We start from the raw sequence: 26,071 nt of genomic DNA, 5'->3' as shown, positions 1-26,071 counted from the left end.
ATAATTTTTTTCAATTTATTCTTAAAGGAAGAAGGGCCGTGGTCGAACAAGTACTCCACAGAGAAGAAGATCTCGTGTCAACTCTGGTGAATCTGACATCACATCGCCCGAAGAAGGACCAGTGATGAACACAGTAGGATCTCAGTTAATACCTCCGCAGTCTTTATATCCTGCGGTCTCTAATTCATTGCCGCAGACTCCTTCGGCAAATGTTTCAAGTACACCTACAACCGACAGTGGTAGCAGTGCTGGTAGCGAGCATAATACACCTTCGTCAGTACCAACGCTGCCACCTCTTTCTGCAGGAATTCCTCTCACGCCAGGTTTCAAGTTCCCAAAGACAAAAAAGGTTAGCTGTTCAATACTTTTTTTTTATAGCTACAGATCTTTTCACAGTCTAGTGGTCAGTGGAGCGGCAGCTAGCATGCCGGCGATCTGGATGCAACATCTGCGTAACTGGAACCGCTGGCTATGTAATGAAATAAACTCGTACTATTACATTGACAATTACAATTAAAATGAACACGTGCCTTGTTACAAGAGGTGTTGTAAATGTTGTCCTGCATCCACACATTTATGGCATCTTTTTAGGAAATTTTCACTAACACATGTCACTTCCTGTCCTGATATTTTCTTTCAATTCTAATTTATGGCTTCAGGTTTTAAAGCCTGGTAGCATGCCACGCAGATGCCATGGAATTGTCTGTTTCTTGTGCAAGGTGGCAGAGGATTTTTCAGGAGTATGTTCCAATCGTGCTCAAACATCATCTAGTTTCTCCTCAGTAAGCACATGCCTTCTAACTTCCCTACAAGAATGACGTAAGAGTCGTAAATAAAAATTCATTGTTTTAAGTTGTTCGTATATCATGGCATTAGACTGCACCAGTAATACATAAACTAAAACAAAACAATCTAAAACATTTGTTAACACCTTAACACTTCACAAACACATGCAGACTACACCAGCTATCTGGATACTGAAGCACTGATGTGTCCAATACAAAGATCAGCCTAGGGCTGTGGGTCTAAATGTCGGCAGATTTGCTCTCACTGCCCAGCATGCTAGCTGCCCATCCACAGACAACTCGACCGTGAAAAGCACTGTATAAGTAAGGCACCATATGTATTTTTAAGGGGTTCATTAAAATATTAAACCTAGTTAGTGTCGATACGTCAGTCAATGGAACACTGCCATGTCAGTTATCAGTTGATCATTTTTGTTATAAATTCTGTGCTGGGTTTCTTGGCACTTTTAATATTACGATTGTTATTATTGTGGCTATAACAATTTTTAATCAGAACTCTGCTTTGATTCAATTTTATTTTGCATATTTAACTAGTAGTATTGTTGTATATTAGTATTTTAAATTCTGGAAAGTACTTTTAAGTTATCAAAATCTTGGAACATTTTTCATTTGTAATAATCAGTTGTGTTTTTATGTATGAGACCGTGCTTTGTAATGTGGGATGTGAAGTTTATTTGTGACTCGGGTGCAGATTTATAGGCACTAAAGACTTGCACAATAGGCAGGCAAATAGGCTTAGTCTGTTGTTCATTCATTGACTATATATTTTTTTTCTGTTGTATTGTTTTTATTTGTGCTTTTCCGCTATTTTGGACGAATAAAGATGAATGGTGATTATAAATGGTAATAGTAACAAAGGAAGAAACCACTTTAATGTATCCTTACCTTTTTAATGTGTTGTGTGTCCTGTGTGGGTGCTTTTACAGCCTGCTCTAAAGGGATTCTACCCCCATATACATTGAAGGGTGCAAAATGGCCATACGTTCTTATGCGCCTAAAAATCATTCACTTGTATAGTGCACTGTAGAGCCAAAGTAACAATAGAATGTGGGAATATTTTTTTAAAATTGTAATGCATTTTTGGCAATAAAGCCACTAATTCTCTTAATTTATAGACACCTCAGAAATGAGTTATCAGTCACAAAACAACATTAAACAAATTTGAAACATTAGACAATGCAGTGGAACTCCAATTTTTCCATTCCTGATTTTATATTTTCCCCTATTATACATTAATCTCCATAGTACCAACACAGCAAAATGCTATAAAATTTTATTCAATTTTACATTTTTCCACACTTAATTTTTTTTCCACTGGTGGTGTTCTGGATCCTACTTAAAACTGTAGGTCAAGTCCCAATTAGTGTATATGTACAGAAAGTAGACTTAAAACAATAAAGTAATCAATTACCATATTTGCCGGCATGTAATACTCACTTTTTCATTAAAAATATGTTAAAATTTTCTCTGACCTGAGTTAGAGGATTTCCATGCAGTGTGTGACGAAGAAGATTTAAATGCATTCTTTCCTAATTAGATTAGGTAAGTTATTTGTTGAAAGTTGACTACGTATTACTTTACATTTGAAATACTGTAAATTAATTATAAATTCAGTGATAAGGATTTTTCCTCAAAAATGTGTACAAAAAAGAGCAATAATTTTTTCATCCCCTGAAAAACATAAAATCGAGGTTATACTGTATTTAATTCCTACACAAATGTAGAATATTTCCATGTAACGTTACAAAACCTATCATAATATATTTCTGTAATGATTTTGTTCACACACTACCACCATTTTTAGAATGCTGCAAGACACTAGAAATTGCAAAATAATTCACCACGTTTTTGACATGAACTAAATTTACATTTCAGGTTTTAATGAATGAGTGGCTGAATAAATCTACTGACCCAGTAATTCAACACTGCTCCACAAAGCAAGGGGATGGTTGCGTGGGTAACCATTGCGAGAGAAACACAAGGAGCAACTCGTTGTCCACTCCAGCGAAAATAACAAACCCTCGACGAGCAAGTTTAGGGGCTGCACCATCGAATCGTGGAGCTGGAGGTGTGGGTACAGGCTCAGCGAAGAAGAGGTGGTTGAGACAGGCCATTAGTGAAGAATCGGACTCTCCAGGAGGGGCACCATACTGTTCCAGCCCGAACAGTAGAGCAGGTGAGTGTAATTAGTTAATGCGTTCATTCTAGCAAGAAACTATCAATGTAAATATACCAGGAATGGGACAGATGAACTGGTTCCCTTATTGGGATTAAAGAACAGTGTATAAAATTTTATTTTAACTAGGGATGGGCCGATATGAAATTTTGGCCGATACCGATAAAGTACCGATATAAAATTTACCGATACCGATAACCGATATTCTACCGATCCGATATAAAATTAGAAATGGTCCATGAAGAACCTGAAATGTTCATTGATCTCCTTAATAAATTGGGTTTCGAGGTGACTGCAGTGCAAAAGAAGTTGAATATTTAGACAATTACTTTTTTAAAAAGTAGGGCATCGAGATTATCCATAAAAATTACAACAAAATGGTAGAATTTTGCACTAAATTATAAGATATTTATAGATATATCGGATCGGTAAAATAATCGGTAATTTTACCGATAAACCGATACACCGATATGCCTATATCGGCCGATACCGATAGAGTACCGATTAATCGGTCCCATCCCTAATTTTAACATTAAAATTGTGAATATAACCGTAAATCTAATTTAAAAACTACTTATTACACAAAATGAAGATTTCCTTTCTAATATCACATTTATTCATAATTGGGAAAGGAGTAGTATATAAATACGGAGAAACTAGTACTCACTTTTATCCGCGAAGCTGTTTTTTTCTTTTTCGATTAATTCCAGTGGCCACTGCCACCATCCTCGTTGGAACTTGCTGTACTGTTGCTTTTTGAAATTAATCTAAAAAGAAAAAACAGCTTCGCGGATAAAAGAGAGTACTAGTTTCTCCGTATTTATCACATTTATGTTGTCTGAGTATTAGATATATGGATGTATCTTAATATTTTAGAATTCATACTTTCATTTGTGTACATATAACATAAATTGTACATATTTCAGGGTCTCCTCCGTGTTCTGACTATGTTACTCCGTTGAAGAAACGGAGACTAGCTCGAGAGTCGATGTCTTCGGAGCAGTCATTTACTCCACCCACTACGCCTGCGTCAGATGCCGATGTTGAGTTGCCAGGGGTAGTTTCTTCCAATTCTCCATCCTTACAGCAGGCAGCGGAATCCGAGTCTGAAGATGCCAAAACAAACTTCATTGAGGTATGTGTTTTACCTTTCTATCATAGTGTTGGAGAAAATGTGTGTGTGGTTTATAGTTATGACTGGGCTGATGCTAATGTATCTTCAGATGCTTTTTCTAGAATCTCTAGTGTGTGTCGTGGAGTCCATCGAAGTGCAGTTCAGCACTATTGTGGAGCCTAAATACTCTACATAGTCGCCAACTTCGGTGACAAGTTTCTAAATATAGTGGATTTGAAATACCGTTTGGTGATATAATGCATGAAAAGGCAAGAGTGGATTTTCTGATAACTTGAGGTGTTCTCTAGCAACCAATGGGCAGAATTTACATAATGCCATTCCATATAATCTCTCTGTCTTGTCGGATTTGTCTTCATGTACCACCACCCAGCTTGAACTTAGGATTTTAGAAAATTGTGTGCTGCAGTGCCATTTCAATTTTGGTAACGATGAACTTCCTACATCAATTTCTGAGTCTGCTTCTGTCAAGAACCATCTAATCTAAACTCCATTCTCAACAGCCCTTTTAAGGGCCAAAGCCTGCCCTTAATTGGGTGACGTGTGTCAGCATATCGAGTCCCATCGCCGCTGTTTCTTGCTTTCAAGGGAGCCGTTACTTCCTCTTTTCAAGTAGCTCCCCCAATTGTTCTGAACGTGCTAGGTCAATGCCAAAATTGTGTGGGCTCCCATCGGGAATCAAACCCAGGACTGCTTGTACTAGATGCAAGGTACATCATTTGGCTACACGGGAGCCCTCAAGAATCATCACTTTAATCTTAAATACAAAAATAATAGTTTGAAAATGTTGAGTTTCACAGTGGACAACCATGTGTAATTCAAGTCAGTTTTGTCCAGTATTAGCAAGTAGATTATTGTGACCGAGCTCCCCCCATAACATAGAGGTTAATGCCCTTATTACTTGCACATTTCAATGGTTTGATTCTTGCTGCAAACTGTAGGACCAATACTGATTAGTGTACTAAGTAAAGTGTGTAAACAAACTTTGTTTGTGTCACAAAAGGCATTTATCAATACAATATACCTGTTGATCCAATCACATTACATACCTTTTTCTTGATTTCAAACAAAAATGTTCAGTACAAATGGCGATAATAATGGAAGCGCACACCAAAGCTCATATTTACTGCATGTTCACAAAATCCCCAAAGAACGCTATACATAATGCCATGTGATGATACTGTCGTCTTTTCTTTTATTCAGTACTGGTAAGTTAGTATCAAAATTTTATTTTGAAATGACGCACCCAACAAACGAGGGTTAAGTTATTCCACATGCTTGCTCATCCAACCTCATTGTCATGATCCATTTAAAAAGGGTAGAAAAGTAGAGTGATTTGTAGAGGCACATATTTTTTGTAAATAATAATGCAAGATTTCGGTTGAAAGACAGTCAATTTTGGGTTTAAAAGCTGTAAATAAAATAAAACTTCAGTATTGTAGGAGTAAAATTTCAGATCAAATGCAGTATATTAAATGACAAGTTGGTTTTAAAATTGTGAACATAATCCTAAATTTGATTTTAAAACTATGCTTTTTACACAAAATGATAGAACATTTATGTAGTTACCAGAGTATTAAGGAATTTTGCTTCTCAAATAGTTAAAGGGCCTCCCTGATAGTGCAGTGGTAGTGTCGTCGCATTGTAATCAAGGGGTCCCGGTTTCGGTCCCACTTAAAACTGTAGTTCCAGTCCCGATTAGCCTTACTGTACATAAAGTGAACTTTAAACACCAACTCAATCAATCAAATAGTTACAGCAGAATTAATAAATTTTACGTGAATTGCATAACTCTCAGGATAATTAAAACTTCAGAAAGTGTCGCATCGATAAATAGACTTTAAATTTTGTGTATAAGAGTCTTATTTTGCATTTTGAATCATTTCGTGACTAAACAGGGTAGGAAAATGCACCTCACACCTTTCAGAAACATGAAAAACTAACATGAATGTGTCTGCTGATGTGAAAAATTGTTTTTCAGGTTGCCCTGGAAGAAGATGAGGACGAAGACGAGGACGATACAAGAACTTGCGTTTCTCCAGAGCCTCAAGTAGAAGAAGCTGAAATTAAGGAGGAACCTGCTGATTCCGAGGTAGGAGAGTCTGATAGTCTGCATGCTGTTGAGGGGCACAGTCAGATTGGAACAGGTGGTGGGAAGGATGTAGAAGCAGCTGAAATACATGAAGATGAGAAGATACCCATTAAAGAAGAAGAAGAGGAGGAGGAGGAGGAGGAAGAGATCGAAATGAAACCTGCGCTTGAAGCAGATCAACAGTGCACTGACCGCAAGAAATTTGAAGCTCCAACAGCAACAGCAGCAATGCCGGAAAGTAGTGAACAAGTCGAAGCAGAAGCAGAGCAGCAAGATGAAGAGGAGGATGACCCAGGTGACGATAACTGCTGTGAAGAGTCCGAAGATTATGGTGATGAGGATATGGACTGCAAAGTTGACAATGGATCCTCCAACAATGAAGATGGGAGACCTAGTTCGCCGGAGCAAAAAGATAATTCTCCGAACTCCAGGCAACCGGCTAAGCGCAAGGTTAGGATGACAGAAATAACTCCAGTCTATCTGTGTTCCGGAATGCTGCTGTTCTCGTAGCACAATATTGTAGAAGTTTCTACCTACTTGCTACATCAACTTTACTGGGAGAGGTGACGAGTACTTCCATGCCATTCTTCTTCACATCATCCATTCATGGGGTGTACTATTACCGAAAGCTCTTTGTGTGAAAGCTCAAGATATTGCGCTCATTTATTGCATATTTTTTTGCACCAATTGAGTGTCTTGAGAGCAAGTCATAAATGTCAAAAATAGGTGTGCTAGAAGGAAAATTTAATCTGGCAGTTATCTCTCCATGGTGCAGGAGCCCTTTGATGCAAAAACCTGCCAGTTAATTTTAGTCTAGTGGTCAGCATGGTTGTTTACCGCCTTTGGAGACCACTTAAAGTACCCCAATTATTCATGACAACCCCTAAAATTTGAAGGTTCCATCAAAGGTGAGAGCTCAGCACTTTTTCATTGATGATGAAAAAAATAGTCTACCAGGATTTGAACCAGAAACCCATGCTCTTGAGCTTTTGGATCGCCACAATTTCCATGTTCCAGTTTTCTGCATGTACTGCTTGGAGATGCGTGAAGAATTTCATCTCCAATTGTTTAACTTAAACAATTGGTTATTCTCCGAAGTAGAAGGATGTGGAAAGTGCAAAAGTTCTCATTCGAGCAGTTTGACAAGAAAAAGTGTTAGTGTTATGAAACTAGTTAATCTACTAGGCTGAACATAGATTAAACGTACTGGATATCAGACTGTTGTTTACGTAGTCTGTTCCGGACAATTGTAAAATTTGGCGTGAACCTGGAAAAACCGTGCTGCTGTTGCTGCTGGTGAATATTCCGTGATGGTGGATGATGTGAAGAGGAATATGCGTAGTAATATAATCTTTGGGACCAGAGACCTATAAGTGAAGGGTGAAAACTTCTACAAAATTGTTGTTTAGTTCTTCCTACTTTGCTGCATGTATTTGTATGGTGACCTTTACTTTGTCCTTCATTTTAAGTGATGCCAACAGCACAAATCTCTGACGTAATCCATGAACACAAGACCTGGCAATATAGTAATGAGACCTATTGAAAATTGTAGTATCCTTCCCTCCTATAATGTTAGTACAGGGTGGCTCCTCATCGGGAATTCCGTGCATGAATTATTTGCTCCGGGAATTATACATGAATTCTGCGTGAATTTTTCTCCGTAGACGTGAAAAATTGCAAATTCTATTAATCCAAATCCCATTGAGTTTGTACAGATTTATAAATGTCTTCAGGCAACTTTTTGGCAGTTTAACTTTTATTTACATCGAGGAAGAAATAAAAAGATGCGTGGAAAATAGAACAATTACCTCAATCTGTTTACTTTGTCAGTGTTCTTTGCAGAACAATCTATCCGACAGGCGGAGGATTATTGCAAGATAAGATATCTTGAAGTTGATTAGTTAAATTTGAGTTTGAAATTCTTGCACAACTAACAATTTTTTGTAGATTACTATATTCCATAACATTTGGGATTTGTATTTGTAGATATATTTTGAGTCTGAGTATGTGAAATAGCAAATGTAAACTGCACCTTAAATTAAATATTTTAAATATATATTAGAAATGGGACGATATGAAATTGTGGCCGATACCGATAAAGTACAGATATAAAATTTACCGATACTGACAACCGAAATTTACCGATCCGATATAAAATTAGAAATGGTCCTGGAAGAACCTGATAGGTTCATTGGCCTCCTTAAAAAATGTGTGTTTCAAAGTGACTGCAGTGCAAGAGAAATTGCATATTTAGACATTTATTTTTTTAAAAAGGAGGGCATGGAAATTGTCCATAAAAATTACAACAAAATGGCAGAATTTTGCACTAAACTATCAGATATTTATCGATATATCGGATCGGTAAAATAATGGGTAATTTTACCGATATGCCTATATCGGTCGATACCGATAGAGTACCGATTAATCGGTCCCATCCGTAATATATATATACTGTTTAATTGAATTGAATTAGAACTTTTGGATGCATTGGAATCACACAGACCATTTGTATCCTTAATATATGGATGCGTGTGTAGTGAGAGGTGGTAATACGTAAGGTTTAAATAGAGGAAACATTTGCTGTACCCTTGAATTTTTGGAAAGTTTGCCTTGAAAACCGGGAATTATACTTTAATTTTATCATGGTCCTAGATTGTCACCCTGTACTACTTGTGAGTAGTGGAACTTTTCTCTGCAATGTTTACAGTGAAACCCCAGTTTTACAATTTCCCACATTGTACATTCAATCTTGTAGGTCCCAACATAGCAAAATGTTATAAAAAAAAAAATTCAGCTTGCAATGGTAACGGCTACAGACAGGGAAAAAAACAGTCTTATTACTTAATTGCCATGTTTATAAAAACTATGTCTTTGTTTCATTAATTTTCTACATATTTGCATGCTAAATGTGTGTATGGTGTAATACATAATGCAGCTTTTTTTTTCCCCAATATTTGCTTGGTTGTTAACATTAACAACTACATAAGTTAATAACACCACATGTTGAATTTTACTGCTTTGGTGTCTCTTTTTAGACTCAATGTTTATCTAACAATTCTTCCAACTGCTGTCATTATTATTTTTAAAAGGGGACTTTGCACACTATTCATAGCTGCATGCTCAACAGTTTTCAATAGGTAGCACAGAAAAAACAACTTTTTTGCTGAACAGTCTCTCATTTTTTTTCCAGTAAGGTCAGTACTAGGAATGTGACAAATTTCTGGCATAAGAGTTCCTGGGTTTGAATCCCAGCCTGACATGGATGTTCTTTGTAACGGTTATCACCACTTCACAGAAAGCCCATATGCTGAACAACAGATTTATTACACAAAAGAAAATAAATAGAAAACATAGTACACGAATACTACAGCTTTACGAGTACCAACAGTCAGCCCACTTCAAAACACTGATTGCACACCAAACATCGTGCACCGCTCACAGTCTGTACAACTATTGTCTGACGTGAATCACTCGACCCCGCCGGTCAGCTGTTGCCACTTGGCAGTGCTTCCCTCGCACAATGTCTGAATTTACATGTACTACACACCTTATCTTAACATGGTCATAAGTGTCCCTTCGTCAATTTTACTATCTTTCTCATCCTCACGGTTAGTTAAAACTAGGGCTGAGCGAACTGATACCAATGCTGATATATCAGGATTGGCCGATACCAGTGGTATCGGTATCGGAAAGTATCGGTTGGAATAATTCTACCAATACTTTTCCGGGATATTGGTCTTTCACGGGATCTGCAAAAATGTTGTGTGACACTTTCACGGAATAATTATCCTGGAAAGTATGCAAAATTCAATTCTTTTTCTACAAATTCTGTTCAAAAAACTGTATTTTGTGACTACATAACGTCAATTTTAATATTCTGATGTAATTCTTGAATATTCTGAAGCAAATTTCTTGGTAACTTGATGCATATATTTGGAGAAGAATATTTACTCACCAATATTGAACACATTTTAATTATTAGAATTTTCAAGTATCGATATCTGTTGGAATATCTATGAGTATCGGCATCGGTATCGGTTGAAAGTGGTATCAGCTCGGCTGTAGTCAAAACATGGCAGAAAAGTAAAAAATGTACTAAATCAATGAAACAGTAATTTCTGGTGTATGAGCATCTACTCAAAGAATCATTAGATTCCAATATTTAAACCCACTTCAATATTCACTTTCTTCATTTCAAGATTTGAACACAGTACTGACCTACGGCCAGTGTAATTCTCTGTATATTACCCATGTGTGTCCTGAGTGCCCCTTTACAACCTCAATTTTAACATGTAAAACGATTTTAATCCTCAGTGACAAGATGTGATCACCGTAAAAGAAATATTTCAATTGATTATGAAAGGTGGGGGGGGGGAATGGTTTCTTGAAATGATTTCAGACCCATAACTTCTTAATAAGAAAACTTTCTGTGCCAGTGTAAATTTGTGTTTGTAATACATGGGATGTTTAAATATTAGATATTTTTTTTGTATAATTAATATTAGTAAGAACTTTGTTTCTTTTATGGCAGAAATTCTTCAATATTCTCGATGTTTCTATGTACCATGTGTTCATCTTTTTCATATTATTGGCTCTTGAAGTATAGTATGCCCATTGTGTTCTTGACTCTTGATAAAGTGTCCCATTGCCCATTCAGCATATTAGAGAATTTCAGCATTCTAGGAAACAAATAAAGTTCTTATTAATACATAACATTACATGCATCTGGCTACACATACAGTCAACTCTCGATTCAACGACCTTTCACAGTTCCCGGGAAAAGGGTCGTTATTTCGAAGGGGTCGTTATTGGAATTTGCCCCAATTTTCTGCTTAAACGGAGCTCAAACGGACACAAAGATGCATAGGAGATGGTAACACCATTTATCCTGGTAGTTATACAACCTGTTATGCACAGGATGCATGTTGTGAGAAGGAAAATAGAACAAAAAATAATGTTCCTTTCTTTCAATTGTGCACAGTCGTTGCTTTTCCAGGAAATTCTTGCAATTATAGTTCATGAGAAAGCAGTTTGCACCGAGACCTATGGAAAGGAAAACAATCTCTCGAAGCGAAACTCGAAGAATCTTGACACCAGTTACACTGGCGCCAGCAAAAGTCTGGAGATAATCGGGCAGAATGAATGTTGGATTTTATACGTGTCTAGTAGAGCATTGTCTGTTACAAGATTAACTGGTAAGATTAGATCTCTCGGGAGAAACAACACAACCTTTATAGGCACCAGACAAAAAAAAAGGCGGGGCTGTAATTTTCGTTCTGGTTCGGCTGTGTAAAATACATCGCAAAAAAAAAAAAAAACACGTTTTCTTTGCTTCAATCAACTTCACTCACCCTCCCCCTTCCCCATTCAAGGGAGCAGTCCAAACAACTAGAGGTCTGCACGGGCTCGGGCCTAGGCCCGGCCCGGCCGGACTCGGGCCATAAATAACCAGAACTTCTCGGGCTCGGGTCGGGCCCGGGCCTCGTGGCTATTTTGTTAGCGAATATTGTCATCGAAAAATAATTTTGAATTATTGAAATTATGGTTTACTTCGAGAATGAGAATACATTTTTTTATAACAGCTAGTTAACGAAGTACAACAGTGCCCATTTTTTTTTCAAATGCTGAATTGGAAAGTAATTTTAATTATGTTTTCGGGCTCGGGCCGGGCTCATGTTTACTTATTATCGGACTCGGGTCGGGTTCGGGTTTCTTTTCCTCGGGCCTTACAATTTAGGCCCGTGCAGACCTCTACAAACAACACAACCTTTATAGGCACCAGACAAAAAAAAGGGCGGGGCTGTAATTTTCGTTCTGGTTCGGCTGTGTAAAATACATCGCAAAAAAAAAAGTTTTCTTTGCTTCAACCAACTTCATTCACCCTCCCCCCTTCCCCATTCAAGGGAGCAGTCCAAACTCCTTCCTTGACTTGCATTGTAATCCAGTGTGAAAAAGGAAATGTGCAACTTGCGATCTGTCTTCACCCAATGTGTATTCTAGGACACGTCATTAAACAGCGTCCCAGTCGAAAGTCATTTAGGTTTGGAATTGAATTTCACTTTAAACTGTATATTTAGTCCCGATTAGCCCATCAGCATAAAATGAACAAGCTTATGAAGCTGCGCACTTTTACATATCAAAATGGTAGATCGTTATTTACTCTCACGTTAATGGATGATTTAATGTCGGATTTAGGAGTATTCCCGATGTCAAACACCCACTCCTCCAAAAGTTTTCCCCTTGAATAATGTATTTTTAATCGATCTCAGCGACCATTCCTACATTGAGCACTTGTTTTTCTTCACATGAATGGTTCTGAAGAAAAGCGGATGTGAATTAAATTTACAGTTTTGCTCATCAGAAGGCGCAGAACATGAAGTTGTTTTAACTCTTGTTTTCCTTTCTGGAGATCGAATTTTGTTATCGTCAAATGAAAACAGCTTTGCGAGATTCAAAACAATAACTTTTTTCTTGGCGCTGGATGAGTCATTGCTGTTATCGGCAAGCAAGAGCTTTGCAGACGCTAGACAAAACACTGGCGCCAGCTGCATCGTAAAAACAAAGAGACCGGCTGGAAGTTCGAGCAACAGGTGGCAGAAGAGAAAAGTCCCAGTATTTTAAAGAAGACGGAACTTTTAACAGCAGTGTAAAGAAGAAAGAAATGACCCTTGCTTTACGTTTTACCATGCAACAGATAATAATACGGGTAATATTTCTTATGCAGACAACAGCATAAAAAAAGACCTGAATTCTGCAATTATCAACATTGCCGTGCACACCAGTGGCGGAGAATAAGCTGGGAAAAGGGGGGAGGGTTATTTTTTTTATTCTGTTTTTGTTCGTTTTCAAGAATATATCCAGAACTGATTGCCCCATTTTAGACGTTAAAGGAAGAGGGGTGGATCCACTTCCACCCTCGCCTGTAATCAGCCCGTTTACGCACACGAGCAAGAAAATCGCCCCTCCCCCCTTTGCTGACAGGAAAAAGGGGAGAAGTCAGTCAGCCAACGGAACACTTTTTTGGCAGATATTACGACAGAATTAGGAAAACGTATGAAGTGGGAAACGGGAGTTATGATGCACGTAAGATCGAAGTAAACTTTTGTGGAAACCTGGATGACAACGCATTAAGCGGGTTGACGATCTTTAGTTCGCCTATGTGGCTTTTATTATCTCTAACAGTTTCGCTTTTTTATGTAGTGTTGCAGGGAACAAAGAACACGTTTTGAATGAAAGTGGTTACTGGAAGTTGTCGGCTACAAGGTCGAGAATTGCTCACTCACGGGAACCTACTGAAATCTAGGTCAGAGCTGGACAGATGGGCCAGACATCCAGGTGACACGCATCTGTATTTTGGAACATTCCTGCGATCTTATCTCTCAAGGTGGTGTATTTATCGATGAAAGAGCTTGACCTGCCATACACATTGGCAAAGACTGCAAGTCCAGCAGTCATTTCGGGCTTCTCCCCCCCCCCCCATCCCCTACTTCCCCGCGAGTTTTCAGCAGCTCTTAGGACAAGGAAACAAGTCAAGGTCGATTTAAAATAACATCCAAGCACATTCGATCTTCTCTTCTCGCGTATCCAAGAGAAAGCGTGGCAAAACAACCCTGGCACGTTGGGTAGCAGCTGTCGGGTGCGGGGTAACATTGGTGCGCTTGAGGGAGGGGGGGGCAGAGGTCAAGTGCTATTGGATATCACTCAAGCATGGTGTAGTGGTGTCTATTTTTAGTTCAGACCCAATTGTGAGCGGTAGAGCGCTTGTGAAGGGAATGATTGGGAAGAAACGCATTTTTCGGCTGATTTCCTTCAATTTTTCAACTTTTTTTTCGAAATTTTTCAACTTTTTTCTAAATTTTTCATGGTTCCCGGGAAAAGGGTCGTTACTTCGAGGGGGTCGTTATACCCGAGGTCGTAGAATCGAGAGTTGACTGTACTATTAGCAAAGATTTAAATGTCCACATCTGTCCATAAAATTATTGGAGAGTTCATCAGAATTTGCTAAATTCTTGCTTTGTAACAATACTGGTCAGTTGTAAAATATGCATGTATCAGTACTTGTGGAGTTTCTCCTTTCCTAAGTGCAGCGTTCTAAAGAATGTCCGAGATAAGTTTCTTCAGCAAGAAGAGGGGAATATGTATATAAATATTTACGTTTACCTAGGGGCATGTTCCACAATTTCCATGCATTAAACTTTTTAAGTTACCCAAAGGTATTTCACAAATTTTCTTTTCACATGAATTCTTTATGTATTAAGAATATCAACTCTTAACATACCTTTTTATTGTGCTCTACCAAAACCTTTATGAGTCATTTCTTGCTTCAAACAGAAATCAGTTCTCACCTACTGAAATATAAAGTTACAAAATCACAGCTCTTTGATTGGTGAAATTCTGAACAGCCCCCCCTTCTCTTCCAATAGCATAAAAGAGCCCATTATTCCACAAACAGTAAATCAATTTCAGAGTAGCCTGTCAGAGTATAAAGTGAACTTAAATAAAACATTGATCATGCAAGTGTTGACATATTAAAATGGAAAATGTTTTGCACATGCCATATGCTTTTCAGTGAACCAAGCTGAAAAAACTTAAAATGTGGGAAAAAGTAAAATCAAGAATATTTTTACATTTTGCTATGTTGTCCTGCTATAATGCAGGAAAATTTAAAATGGGAATGTTAAATAGGGGTTTCACTGTTTTCGTTTGAACTGGGTAAACTGTTCTTACTAATATGTGTGTGTGTGGTGTGCTGGTGTGCATTTTTTCTATTCATCTCTTTGGAAAAAGGTGCACGTCGTTCGTTAAAGTTCCATTTCATTATTTTAATTAAACAGGTCTTCATTCTTCTATCATTATTTTTGCCTGTCATTAATTTCATTTGCAATAGAGTGTGTTGAAATGTTTTGATGATATTTGTGGTTTTAATGTAAATGTGATTTTGTTTCCAACAGCTGTCAATAACAGAATATAGGAAGAGGAAAATGAGTTCACAGACAAATGAGGAGAAGATAGAGAATAAAGGGGGAGAAAGTCCCTCATTGGATAAGAGTTCATCATCAGAAAAGAATTCAGATGACGAATCAGTATCTTTTCCTTCTGTTACCTTGACTCCTCTCCCATTATTTGAAAATTTAGAAGCTGACAAGGATGACAAGAAGGGTAAGTCAAATATTTTTATTGAATTCTAAAAGAAGAAAATTTCCTACATAATGTGATATCCATGGACGTATTTAGCAGGAAGGAGGGGGGGTCCAGGAACCTATAAATTCTGATGGATTTTGTAACAGGGCCAGAATCCTTTTTCTCGCACAATTTAAATTCTGTCTAGTTCCATATTGTTTCATTGCAATACAGAACTAGGACCATATTTAAATTGATCTGGAGGAAAGTTTCCTGAACTGTATTTAAATTGATCTGGAAAAGAAGGTTGTTGGACCGAATTGAAATACTTTATAAACATAAAAAGGTTTTTTAGACCCCAGAGCCCATTTACGTTTGCTGATCTTCTCCTGGACCAGAATTGAATTTATTTAAAATTCTTGGGACCATTAACAACCCTGTTTTTGAGCCTCTTCCTTCAGAAATATATTTGACAAACCAACAATTTAAAATAAGATTTCTTTTTCTCTGTGAAGCATTCAACAATCCACAGTTGATAATCCTCTGAAGCAGCCTCACGTACTTTTTATACAGAGTAATGTAAAACTACATTTCACAATCTTACACAGGGTGTCTACCAGTCAAGAAATAGTAAAGATGTCAAGAATTTTTGCTATCACATTGACTGATTGATTTACTTTATTTACCTTCCTTTTTCTGCCCCTTTGGTTAATCACGAGGATGGGGATGAATGGTGGTAAGATTAAAATGTATGAGGGGACAATCACAAATAAATAGGGACAACAACATGAACCCACATAAGAGTGTGGGTTTCAGAGCCTTGCTAGTATGTCATGCAGTCCAGGATGCATTAATAGACAAAGTAGTCAAATTCTCTTGTTTAATACAGGTTTAGTTTTCATCTTAACTGGCCTTTTGGTATTGGTTTTTCATTAAATATTTATTTTCTTAATTGCTGATTTCCAACTTTACCTAAGTAGGATTCGTATAAATGAACGTCAAGGAAAGTAAAAAAAAATGGATTTGTTATTTTGGGAGACACCCTGTTACAGGATAGATGCACTATTTGTCATTTTTGATGGGGGAAAGAATGTGTTTGTAACTAAACCAACCTCATACAGTAAGTTTTTTCAATGATAAAAATACTAAATCTGCATTGTTTGTGGAGTTATGTTTTGATCATAGTGGAATCTTGCTGTTTCTAGGTACGGAGGAAAAGGGAGGTTCTTCGGAACTTTATATGAGATGGAATTCAGCTCCCACGATGGTTGAGAGGCAGAGAGAGAATTTGACAGAAAGACTCAGGAGGGAATTTGGTTTATTTTTAAGCGACGATGAAGAAGATAAATCAAAAATGAAAGGTATGTCAATGACTTGACCGCTCCTGAATAAAACATGGTTGTAATCATAACTATACCATGATTGAATAGTATCATTCATCAATGTTTAAATCCTTCACTAAAGATAATTAAGTGCAAGGGCACAACTGGGGATGAAGTGAGGAAAATTAATGTAGGTGAAAATTACATTACATGTAGGGTTATTTCTAAGGATAGAACAGAATACTCAGTGTCTGTCGGTATCACCCGATATAGGCATATCGGTGTATCAGTTTATCGGTAAATTTACTGTTAATTTTATTGACTGATCGATATGAAATATACCAATATACAATTTACCAATACCGATATAAAATTCCGAATCGTTCACTGACCTTAATAAATATACATTACCAGGTAAACCAAACTTTTGTAATGGAAAAAGAACTATATTTAGACATTTACTTTAAAAAAACATATGAGATAGAGATTTTGTGTTTATTATCCATAAAAATTATAACAAAATGGCACAATATTGCATTAATATTTATAGAGATATCAGATTGGTAGATTAGTCTGTAATTTTACCGATTAATCTGTCCCATCCCTAATATCTTGTATTTAGTGCATTATTTTGCATATTTAGTGTTTTTTTTGTTTTTTTTCCTTTTGAGATGCTCTAACCCATTTCTTCCTATATTTTTCCAGGTCAACCTGAAGCAAAGGAGAAAGAAAAGGAGAAACCACACAAATCAAGCAGCAAAGATTTAGAAAAGAAATCTTCAAAAGGAAGTGCTTCACCACCACCCCCACCACCAGATACCCCTCCACCTCGTGTGCCAGCCATTGTGAAAGTCCTTACCGCTGTCTACGCACAGTCGACACAGAAAAGTCCTCTGAAAACTCTGCCCCCAGGCGTGAAACTTAGTGCTGTCACCATACCTACGTACCCTCCTAACGGGCCTGCGGTCGCACAGAGCCAGCTGCAAAGTAGTTATCCACGGCAAAACGGGCCGTTCACGTACCCTGCCGCCCACCAGTATGCAACACACAATTCCACTTACGCTCCTGGCCATGCCGCTTCAGCAGTGAAACCGATAACGGCAGGTTTTGCCACAACCCAGTACCAAGGAGCCCGTCCAGCCACCCCTTACCTAGCCTCCATACCGCCGCCGGCACAGTTTCAGAATACGACTCAGTTTAGACCCCAGTACAGTGCAAAAGCCGGCCAGCAAGCAGTTCCGTTTGCTCCGGTCGTGAGTGCGCCGGCGGTAGGCATCGCAAAGAATTTGACGCCTACGTTTGCGGTTCCGGCTCAGGCACTTGCCGGTCGACCTGCCCGGCCGCCGACGCAAGCTTCTCAGTTCGGAGTGGCACACGTTATCCAATCAGTAAACACAGCACCTGCCGCTCGAGCAAGCAAACCCTTTTACACTCAGTCATACTACCCTCAATCACGATCGTAGCAAGTTCCAGTGCCCTCTGTTAGAGGAATGTGTAAATACATGTAAATAATGTATTTTTTTTTTTAATTGCTGAAAATGTGCACAATGGCTCAAGCAGAATGGGAGCCTCTGTAGATTTTCAGTGACTTAGGTAGTCTTCTGTTTCCATGGGGTGCAGCAGAAAGAACGCATGATCAAAGACTATGATTGAGAGTTAATGAATTGTGTATTCTTGACCTTGGCCTAAAGCAGCATAATATATTTGACAAAAAAAGTGCGTGGTTATGGTAGACTTCCTTGAATATTGAACTGTGCCTTGTGACATGAGGAAGAGAATGTAATGGACCCTAATTTGATTTGATGCATTCAAATCTCCTAAGGGAATGAAATGTTAAGAAAAGAAAAACTAATGAAATTACATTTATTCTGCTCCCAGTGATGCAGTGAATTCTTGTTTCTTACTGTCCTCTATATTTTCTTTTGGGCTCCCATACTGCTGTCGTCAGATCATGACACAACTACATGACTTCCTGCCACGGTGTAAAACTAATGTAATTGCATTTACAATAGAAGTCTTATTTTTGTGGTCTTTACATAGTGGTGTACAAAAAATCTGTATGTTTGTTGGCTTTAATTTAAAAGAAATCCATTGTTTTGTTCATCAGGATTTTTCTCTTTTTAAAAAAAAATTGTGGAAAAAAAAGATAAAAACTGTTTATTTCTCTTCGAAGAGTCTAAGCTGCTATGGATGTTCTGGTGCACTTTGGAGTACAAAATAATTTTTATATATGTCTTTGTAAATATTGTGCTAGAGCTCCTGGTTCGTCTTTAATTCTTAAACTCGGTTCTTGTTTTTAAGGCATTCGTGCCCTAGTAAATATTTTATCCTGTACAGCATGTTTGAAAATGGTAATCCATTCTCATCAAGATGAATGTCATGGTGTTTCAAATTAAAGTTCAATTTATCTTGTACATATGTTACAAACTTCTTACTCGGCTATTGCTCTTAAAATGTAAAGCTCATTCTAGAGAAAGTGCAGAGCATTAAGTGAGGAATAAAAGATATATAAAAGCATTCTTCTCACATAGAAATAAGAGGTTGTTTATTTATTGTCCTTGTTCCCCAAGGCTGGTTTCACACTGGAGGAGTGGCAAGTACAATGTGTCACTCGAAAATGACGAATGAAATACTACTATTACGTGAAATTTAGAAATTTTGTATTTCCACGTTGCACAATTTAATGGTTAAATCCTATTAATTTCGAGGTAACTCTTTCGTATAGAGGAAACTGATTTCTTACTTTTTACATAAGAAAGTACTTATGCAAATCATTTTCTTTAGCATTGTTGAAGTTCGGGAATGTAGTTTTGATCCATTTTAATGCGAAATCATGTGTTTATCTGCGAAAATATCTCTCCCGACACGTTATTTGCTTTCTGCACGTGAGCACAATGTTCCGTGTGTTACATGACGTAATCCCCAGTAAGTGTTTCAGACCTTGCCATGTTTTCACTATAACATGACGTGTCGAGTATTTTTATTTTTTAATTTTTTTTAAACTATGCTAGCCTAACCTAACCTAACTTAACCTTACGGGAAATGGTTTGTGGGGCTAACGTCAATGGTTTCGAGGTATTAGCATAATTTCAAATCCGTGCACGAAAGTAGGTATTTTTCAGTGAAAAAGGTTGCAACACTGCATAAATCGACAAAACACACTCACAACGTGCGATGAACCAGTACGCTATCGCCATAATGTGTGTTACAGAATCGAAGTAACGAAGAACAGTAAGTACTCGTAAATGTAAGAAATAGACATTATTTACGTTAGAAATTCATTATTACACCTAAAGAAATGTTCCGCAATGCAGAATAGTACGGTAACAATGTAAAAAAGTGCGAAATAAATGATTTATAGGTGTTTCACCTATACGAAAGTAGTACCAATTTCGAAGATCCACTGTCTTCATTCACTAAGGGTACGGCATCTGGCGTCAGCGTCCGCACCAGATGCCGTACCCTTCGTGAATGAATTAATAGGATTTAACCATTAAATTGTGCAACGTGAAAATACGAAATTTCTAAATTTCATGTAAGTAATTTTAAACTGGGTTTACCGCATCCATCATGAAATACTACTATGGTGTGAAAGATTTGCAGTTGATTGGCTTATTCTCAAATGACGTGTGTGTAGTGTGAAGGTAGCCTAAGATCCATGTGGTAAACTTGCATGCTTACTTTGTATTTGTATTTACATGTTTGTGAGGTGTAACTTTTTTTTTTTATATATAATTTTAGGATAATCTGATATGTAGTAGCTAATGTTGATGCTTCCTTGTAGTCAAGGATCTCCACTGGGAGTGTATTGTGACTCGGATCATACTTCAAACTGTAGATTCAATCTGGGGACTAAATGTAGACATAAAACGAACTTTTAATTGTCTTTGCATTCAAATCCCAGCCTGGACATGGATGTTTGTGAGTGTCTGTTCATCAATTTCATCGTGTCATCACTCATCCCCATCTTTGCAAATGAGCGAAAAGTGGAACAAAAAGCGAAGTAAAATAAAGCAAATCAATCGAGCATTGTCTTTGGGTTAATTGACATGATGGTTGGATTAGTTAGATAAAAGAACGAGTGCAATGAAACACCCATGCCCTGTACTCAAACGTCGAGTCTTCAGGACTTTTGTGAGGCGTGTCTCTAAACAGATCCTCACACTTTTGAAATATTTATAAAATAATATTGAAGCTTTCATATGTGATCACACAAGGGTGATTCAAAAGGTAAGGTAATGAGCTCTGACGGGTGTCCTATCCTTCCTGTTCTTCGAATTTCTCGCCAGGCTTGCAGCAGAAGAGCACAGCTTTATCACTAGAGCTCGGAAGTTCAGGCATTTATAATGTGGTAAATAGGCACTAAAAATTAAAAAAAGGCAAAATAAACCGAAAAAAGGCACATTTAGAAGTCTCTTACTTTTATCTATAATTTCTGGCAAAATGTTACAATCTAAATTGGGAAGAGCATTTCAATTTTCTCCATCTTGATTGCACATAACTACAAGGTGCTTTTTAAGTTCTAAACATTCATTGATAGTCGTCTGTCAGAGAGAATGTTTTTCATAATAGAAAATGATCTTTGTACTTCGACAGAAGTTATTGGAGCATACATATAACAAGCTAATGTAGCTGGACTCATTTTTTTAACAGCATTTTCACCTTTTAGAATATCACAAATTGTTTTCAATTGTTTCAAGTCCTCATTTGCACTCACTACCCGTTTGCACTTTTCCGCAACAGCTGACCCCTTTTCTCCTGGCACTTCCATCATCTGCTGCATAGATTCCTCGAAGATTTTCATGGATGCTATAAATGTAATTGTCTCTGGCAATGCACCATAATGTGCAAAAGTAAACTTGAATAGCACAGGAGTTTTTTCACTTCACGAATTGAAGCCGCTTCATTTTCTGGAAGAGCATCGATCACCTCACTGATTTTTTTCAAGGTTGTTAGCATAATATATAGCTGCTGATATCCAGGTTCCCTATCTCGTCAAGACTGGTTGCTGAGGTAAACTAAGCTCAATCACAACTTCCTGAAATTTTCGGGTTCGAGAGGGAGATTTCAGAAATATTTTCTTTGTGTTCGAAATCAACCTGTCCACTTCAGCAGTCAATCATGCACAAGAAATGTTAACCGAAAGGCAATATCCTGACTTAGCATGAAATACTTTTTTCTCACACTTTTCTCCTTCAGCAATGTTGAAACATGCGTGAGTTCAATATTACTTAAATAAGGCCAAAAGTTATTCACATAATAAACGGAAGAAAAATAAATGCCAAGAACGTTTTTTGGGAGAAAAATAATTTATATACACATTTTTTAAAAAAAATGTCAAATTTCATTGAAAAAGGCAAAAAAGGCATTATAATTAAAAATAGGCAGTGGGGTCCCAAATAGGCAAAATGAAAAGTCTTCCAAAACAACATAAGAAACGTATATCTGGAAAAATCTTATCAATATCAGTAGATAAAAAGAGGCATTTTGCCAAACTTCCGGGCTCTATTTATCACGCAGCCTTTAGATTGTGCATATGTTGCGTCAAGACCCTCAAGTGCTCACGGAAATATGGTCAACCGTGGAAGGGCATAGTGTGATCAGAGAACCTGACCAGCAGAAATTCAACTGGTTGAGGTATACAATGGTAATGTAATTGTCACAGAAACAGGTGTGGGTTTGGTGCACAGAGTTCACTACCGGCAGGACAAATGTGCAAGATGAGCAATGATCTGGTCAGCCAAGCACGTCCACCACAGATGACAACTGGGTCATATTGAAGATCTGATCATCGCATTTCACTTAGCGTTATTGCTAAGGAACTCAACATCACAGTGTGCACAAGATTGTTCATGAGCAACTAAACTTCTATCAACACGCACCGTGTTGCTTCACAATGCCCGACCACATGCAGCCAACAGCGCACATGAATTGTTACGGTGCTTCCGGTGGGTGGTACCGCACCATTGAAGAACCATCTTGGTGGTAGGCGATTCTCAAGCATTATGGAAGTTCATCAAGCTGTCATGACGTGGCTTCAGGAACTCGATGCAGATTTCTTCTATGCCGGCATTGAAGCCTTGGTGTACCGTTGGAACAAACATTGTTGCTATGTTGAAAAGTAATGTGTATCAGTATATCTGCCTGTGGAATAAAGGTTGTCCACGAGAGCTCTTGGTGCCTTACTTTTTGAATCGCCCTCGTATTAGAATAGAAGAGAAAAGAAGCCTACATTAGCGATACTGCTCCATTTGTATTTAGTACGCACACTTGTCAAGAAAAGAAACTGGGAATGGAAACCTGCTGTGAAAAGAAAATTTTCACTGAGACACGGTTGAATTTCTTGTTTGTGATTCCAACATTTGGGTCCTCCACCTCTCGAAATCTTGGATTTTACAGTGTTGCTAAATTGAGAAAAGGGTTAAAAGAAGAGGATAGACCATGGCACGGTTTTACCACTATGCCAATGTGCAAACAAATTTGAAGTCCTCATCTTTTGAAACAGCAAAGCAGTATATACTGGTGCAAACGAGTAGCTACAGTTGTATTGCCCAGGATTTTTGAAAGTCTGGGAAGGGTGGTTACATATTCTTTTTTTATTATTATTATTATTTGGTAGTCTGTCCTCATTTTGTCATCTTTTCCTTCCTTTGAGTTTCTTTAAGGAATACTGGGCCAAAGGGATGGGTTATGACCCCACCATACCCTCTTGGCCATGTCAATTCTTGCGCAGAGGACTTGTTTTCATTTGTTTTCTCCACACACTCCTTTGATGGAGTATAATTAATTCATCTACTGCAGAGATTACTGAAATGTTCAGTTACAGGTCCATCATATGTTCTCAAGTTGAGAGAAGACGTGCTTTTGAAACCATGAGAATAGTAGAAGCAGTAAACAATTGATAAAGTCGATTAACACTGCATGCTTATAAAGTATTGACATTGCGAGAGATATATATGTCACACATTGTGTGAATATGCAAGGTACGGATTGATGGTTAAACTATGTGTAGGGGCATTTTAAAAATTGAAAATTCAAAATCTGGAAATTAAGAAAATTGTATTGATCCTCTGTAATATGTTATATTTTGCAGGGCAATTTTGTCTTCGCTTTGCTACAGTTAGGAAAGAAATGATTTTATAGTGTAGAAGGCACCACTTGACAAATTTAATATTTTTATTATGAGACAAATGATGATGGGATTTTTGGCAAACATTAAAAAGCACTATAAGTAAATAACTTTTGTTACAAGCACAGAAGGGGAACTCTGTGTAGGCAGGCAGCTTGTAAAAATTGCATACACCTTTTCCATGATATGACCTTTAGGTAGTTACGTAAGACAAAACCATACTGTACTAAGAAAATATGTAGTTGGTTTCTTCCAAGGAGGTAAAACCAGTACTCCACTTCTTTAAGAACGAAGGTTGAAAGAAATATTGAATTTGTGATAACAGTGACTTGACTTTAGTTTTGTGTACAGTAAGATTAGTATTATCGCTGAACAATGAGTTCAGGTTTATTGTTGATTTACTACTCAATTTCAACACTAGTGTACAAAGCATTCTGGCTCTCATCTGCCTCTCTACCAGAAAAGTTTCTGTTCTCATTCTCCTTCCTCCTAGTTTGAAGATAAAAGTACTTTTCATACTATAACTAGCATTACTATATACAATATTTCGTAATCTGTTTTTACTTTTGAACCTGTTGTAATTTGTGTGGACTCCATCTTCCCATTACTTCTCAGTCTGCTGGTTGCAGTAATATTGCTGTACCTACCCAGACACACAAAATGTAATAAAATGTTGACAAAGGCAAAATTTATTTTTAAGATAAGACAAAAACGTAACGTTCCCACCCTCTAGCATGGTCTTCTTCAGACACAAATTCGCAATACACACACAAACCATATTTGTGAATTGCAAACCTTTGTCTGAAGAAGACCCTGTTAGAGGGTGGAAATGTTATAAATTTTGCCTTGGTCAGCATTCTATTGTTTTATTAAACATGGAAACAAGGCTTAAAAGGTGTTACAAAATTTAACTCCGATTTTATCCTTAGTAGGCTAATAAAGCCGGGGACAAAATGGAACATCGGTCTGGCTACTGATCAAAAAGTGTCCACTTTCATCACAGATAGGCCAATTAGTACACAACCTATGGTTTAAAGTGGGATCCGAACCTCTATGAGTCTCCACCGGGTATCAAACCTGTGACGACGTTACCAGAACGTGATTGGGAAGGCCTGTGTTTGGCATTTTGTTGAGGTGGCTATAAAGGTATACACTACAGTTACATGGTAAAAGAGAGAAAACCATGGCTCAGAATTTATTTTATACAGGGTGATTGGTAATTCGACCTATTCCTGGAAAGGGGTAATACTAGACTACATTTGCAACAAATTTGACCCTATGCACTGGAGGTCGAAAATCAATGGGTTTCGAGTTATTGCAGTTTGTAGATTTTCGTGAAATATTCCGACTTGCGACCAAAAAACTACTACACCCTGAACACTTAATCGTAACGTTGCTAACAGCTGACGAATGAGTGACTACTGGGGAAAAAATCATGCCCATAATTCCCATACTCGCAGAAAGAAAGTCATTGGTGCACACGTCATGAAGAAATTTGGAAATTATCGTTTAAATCGAAGAGGATTACTCAAAAAATTGGTAACACACTTAGCGTAAAAATTACGAAAAAAAATTCCTCGTTTCATAAGCTCTCCAAAAATATACAAATATTGTCAATGGGCACACGGGTTGGGGGAAAAAGCTGAATTAAAAGCGGAGAATGCGCGTTGTAGACCTCTTTGTAAAGTGAAAAGAAGTTGTCGGTTGTGAGAAATAAATGAACGAAAATGAGAAGTAATAATGTTATTTACCATTCTCATGATTCCAGGTTGTCAGAATTAACTGTTACAAAAACAACAAATCCTGTTAGAATTGCCTCCCCGGTTACGTATGCAAGCACGCAGCCTGCGGCATACTTCAGACACAGTCACTCGCGTTGACACTGTCTCTTATGTCTCGACTCTTCTTGGGAATCCACTGGTGTACTGTAGACTAACTCTTACATGTGACCCCAAATGCAAAAGTCGCATGGCGTAAAATCCGGACTCCTCGCCGGCCAGGGTTTCGGGCCGCTTCGACCAATCCATTGCATGGGATAATTGTCGTCCAGCCACTGTCTCACACCCCGGAAATAGTGGGATGGGCAGCCATCATGTTGGTAAATCATACCCCATCTTGTGGCGAGCGGCACATCCTCCAGCAGCGTCGTCAATTCTTCCCTTAGGAAGTTTTCGTAGGTAATGCCGTTTAGGTTTGGTGGCAGAAAGAATTGCCGGATCACATGATTGTGAATGATTCCCATTTAGTGAGAATTTTCTCTGGTGAGCCTTTTCTTTAGATTTTCTTGGATTATG

The 26,071-nt window shown here is 37.8% G+C and overlaps 2 protein-coding genes across 7 annotated transcripts in view; one reads left to right on the top strand and one right to left on the bottom strand.

Moving 5' to 3' along the window:
- The window catches only part of upSET (SET domain-containing protein upSET), an 82,106-nt gene extending 62,936 nt beyond the window's left edge, over positions 1 to 19,170 (top strand). For 4 of the 6 annotated variants that reach the window (XM_083112696.1, XM_083112695.1, XM_083112694.1 and 1 more), the window contains 7 exons: positions 28 to 349; positions 2,682 to 2,982; positions 3,909 to 4,117; positions 6,096 to 6,656; positions 15,158 to 15,365; positions 16,532 to 16,687; positions 17,354 to 19,170. In XM_083112696.1, coding sequence (XP_082968822.1) covers positions 28 to 349; positions 2,682 to 2,982; positions 3,909 to 4,117; positions 6,096 to 6,656; positions 15,158 to 15,365; positions 16,532 to 16,687; positions 17,354 to 18,111 — 2,515 coding nt within the window. In that variant the 3' untranslated portion in view covers positions 18,112 to 19,170. The remainder of the gene's footprint in view (positions 1 to 27; positions 350 to 2,681; positions 2,983 to 3,908; positions 4,118 to 6,095; positions 6,657 to 15,157; positions 15,366 to 16,531; positions 16,688 to 17,353) is intronic. The other 2 variants (XM_083112698.1, XM_083112697.1) reach the window with 2 other exon arrangements.
- The window catches only part of LOC145979723 (protein anon-73B1), a 110,688-nt gene that overhangs the window by 69,858 nt on the left and 14,759 nt on the right, over positions 1 to 26,071 (bottom strand). The window lies entirely within an intron of this gene.

This window comes from Lepisma saccharinum, chromosome 26 (assembly GCF_977018435.1).
Source record: "Lepisma saccharinum chromosome 26, izLepSacc3.1, whole genome shotgun sequence".
Classification (NCBI taxonomy): Eukaryota; Metazoa; Arthropoda; class Insecta; order Zygentoma; family Lepismatidae; genus Lepisma; species Lepisma saccharinum.
The sequence above is the reverse complement of the archived record's forward strand: the minus strand, read 5'-3'. Positions and strand labels throughout refer to the sequence as shown.